The 2,795-nt window shown below is 37.8% G+C and overlaps 1 protein-coding gene across 1 annotated transcript; it reads right to left on the reverse strand.

Moving 5' to 3' along the window:
• Positions 1–333: 333 nt before the first annotated feature.
• LOC136229420 (homeobox-leucine zipper protein ATHB-6-like) lies at positions 334–2,438 on the reverse strand. Its single transcript, XM_066018187.1, has 3 exons — positions 1,865–2,438; positions 1,400–1,776; positions 334–1,309 (listed from the first exon to the last, which is right to left on the reverse strand). Exons 1-3 carry the CDS (start codon positions 1,926–1,928, stop codon positions 782–784), a joined length of 969 nt encoding a protein of 322 aa, XP_065874259.1. The 5' UTR covers positions 1,929–2,438; the 3' UTR covers positions 334–781.
• Positions 2,439–2,795: the final 357 nt, after the last annotated feature.

A 2,795-nucleotide genomic window follows, 5' to 3' on the forward strand; every position in this document is an offset into this window, starting at 1 on the left:
CTTAATATATAAACTCATGAAGGGATAGTTATTACTAGTTATTCAACTTATCTTCTCAAGCGTATGGAAATGGATATTGAGAATTCATTGATTCTAACATGGCGGCGAACCTGATGGGTATGTATGGCCATTACCATACCCATTCCGCAGCTTTTGTTGAAAATGAAATTTCATTAGTGTAAATTTTGTTCTTCTTTTGAATTGGAGTACTACTTTATTATCCTGTGTGGCCATTGATTCATGTTAACTAAAAAGAAGAGAAAAAAAGAAAGAGCATAGCATAGATACATGTGTAGTAAAGATAAAGAAAGAGAAGCCATCACTATTTGTCCATTACAGGAATGAATTGTTTGGGCATGGATTCCAAGAGGAATTTTCATAAATTTCTTCTTTTTTTTTTTTTTACAGCACAGATGACTGCAATTACGACCTAATCATTCCCGCACGCCTTCTTTTCTTTCTCCCATTTTTCCATCGTCACCTTTCAACCACACCCACGTGCCTCCCTTCTTCCTTCTTCTCTACCACCTCCATTTCTGTCCATCTTCTCTCATATTCTTACTTATTTGCACTTTGGACCCATTTCTCCAAATTTTCACTTTTTTCAACAATGACAATCATCAAAATTACAACTTTTCTATTACATAGATAGATAGATTGATACTCCACTTCCCATTTTACAAAATCTTCGGAGCTATCTCTCTTTTTTACTTCCAACATTCCACCCTATATTTACTTCCTTATTATTATTATCATTGTTTTTATTATTGCATTTTTTTTCTTAATTCCATTGATCGTTACAGTACCACTGAAGACTAGGAGGTTGCTCGTCGGAGAAGAAATTGCAAGCCTCTTCACTGCTAAAGAAATTGTGTTCTTCCATCTTCACAAACTGGCTTGGCGGATACGCGGTCGTTTTTGTGAACTGGAAAAAGTTGAACGATGATGTAGACGCTGCCGGAGGAGACATTACTAACTGTTGATTTTCTTGAATCTCTCCAGATGATGAAATTGCCGGATTTGGACTGTTATCCTCGTTCAGAATAGCGCTGGAATCGCTATCCGATGACCCATCTTTCAAGTCCGGGAAAAGAGTTGCTATTCCCGATCCATTGCTAGTGTTTCTGTCTGTTAAGGTCTCGTAATTGAGGTCGCTCGTCGTCTTTCCCAAACCCGCCAGAGAGCCCAGAATCAAGGGTGGTTCATCGTCTTTGTCATCAGATTCCGCCGTAATGATCTCTTCTTTAACTGAAACGATACTCTCCGTCATGTTGTGATCTTCATTCAGCTTCCCCTTGAGCTCTCTTATCTGTAACACAAAATAAAGGAATGTTAAAAATCTATGTTGAAAATTATAGATCTCTCGAAATTCGAGTGAATTGAATGAAAACACACTTGCCTCTTTGAGTAGAGCTTCATTGTCTTGTCGGAGAGAGTCGTAATTGCCCTTAAGTGAATCGTAGTTGGCTTTAAGAACACCGTAATCTCTTTCCAATTGCTTAGTTTTCCACCGTGCACGGCGATTCTGGAACCAAACAGCGACTTGTCTCGGTTGAAGGCCAAGTTCTTGAGCTAACTTGACCTTTCTTTCAGGTTCAAGTTTGTTTTCGACTTCGAAGTTTTTCTCCAAGGCTTTCACTTGATCTACACTTAATCGTCTTTTCTTGTGACCAGATTCTTCAACAGTACAGACATCTGCATCTTCATCTAACCCATCAAACATGGACTGAAATTCCCTTCCATAAACATGGTTGCTGTTTCTTGGACTCTGCTCATCTAAACAAACATAACCAAAATTGAACACAAAGTTAGAATAGAATCAATCAAGCAGAAGCATGAAGCATTAAATGAGATGTAAATGAACCTGAGTTTGGGCAGATTGACATCAAAGCACCAAGGGAATCAGAGCTGCCAAGTGATCTCTTCATCTTATTAAATCTATTTGCAAGTTTGTGGATTTTAATGACAGTTTTTCTTTTTTTTAAAGGAGCTCAAAAAAGGGGTTCTTTTCTTATCTTATCTTTGTTTGATTAAGGTAGAAGATTTAGAGTTGTGTTAATGTAAGCAGCTAAACCAAGTTGATTGTACAACCATGGCTGCTCTCTGATACCTCTCCCATCTTTCTCCTTTTCCAAAACTAGTTCTACTACTAGTTCTACTTCTACTTCACCCTTTTTACCCATCCAAAAAATTCAAACCCAACACAAAATTAAATGATCTCTTCTTCTATCCCAACCCACAAGACAAGTTATCAATATCATCAGTTAAAAAAAAAAATCAAAATTAAATGATCCCTTCTCTCTCTCTCTCCTACTTCACTATAAAAATTTCAAATTTTGAAGGCAACCCATAAGTCTAAGGTTGTTCATCTACAATGAAAACCAGAGAAGGGGGAGAGAGAGAGAGAAAGAGTGAACTAGTTCCCGACCCAGCTGGCCTGTAACAATTTTCTGTCTTTAAATAAACTAAAGTTAAGGTGTTTGGGTAGAGACGTAGGGTTAGATTCTTACTTGGGTTAGGTAACACAAATGAAATGTACATAAAATGCACTCCAAATGAAATTTTTTGTTCAGAACGTTGAAGCTTAGATGGGTCCAACGGGAGCTCTACCACTCGGCTTTTAACGGCTCAGCTGATTTAGATTTTTATTTCTCGCGTCAGCGTATTGTGCGCTGGATAACCGACGCGTGGTCGGTGCGATTAATCGGACAATTCTTGTATATATGAAGAAAACCTAAATACATAATCAAGCCTTCAAGTTTGTAAGATTTTTAGGAATCAGCTCTGAATCCCAC

Source organism: Euphorbia lathyris, chromosome 5 (genome assembly GCF_963576675.1).
Source record: "Euphorbia lathyris chromosome 5, ddEupLath1.1, whole genome shotgun sequence".
Lineage (NCBI taxonomy): Eukaryota > Viridiplantae > Streptophyta > Magnoliopsida > Malpighiales > Euphorbiaceae > Euphorbia > Euphorbia lathyris.

What these genes read in the sequence shown, in the direction of transcription:
- LOC136229420 (XM_066018187.1), bottom strand. Translation starts at nt 1,928, where the DNA reads ATGAAGAGATCACTTGGCAGCTCTGATTCCCTTGGTGCTTTGATGTCA. An exon ending in GTCAATCTGCCCAAACTCAG is followed by an intron (nt 1,777 to 1,864) that starts GTTCATTTACAT and finishes ATGTTTGTTTAG; the next exon opens with ATGAGCAGAGTCCAAGAAAC. An exon ending in ATGAAGCTCTACTCAAAGAG is followed by an intron (nt 1,310 to 1,399) that starts GCAAGTGTGTTT and finishes TTTGTGTTACAG; the next exon opens with ATAAGAGAGCTCAAGGGGAA.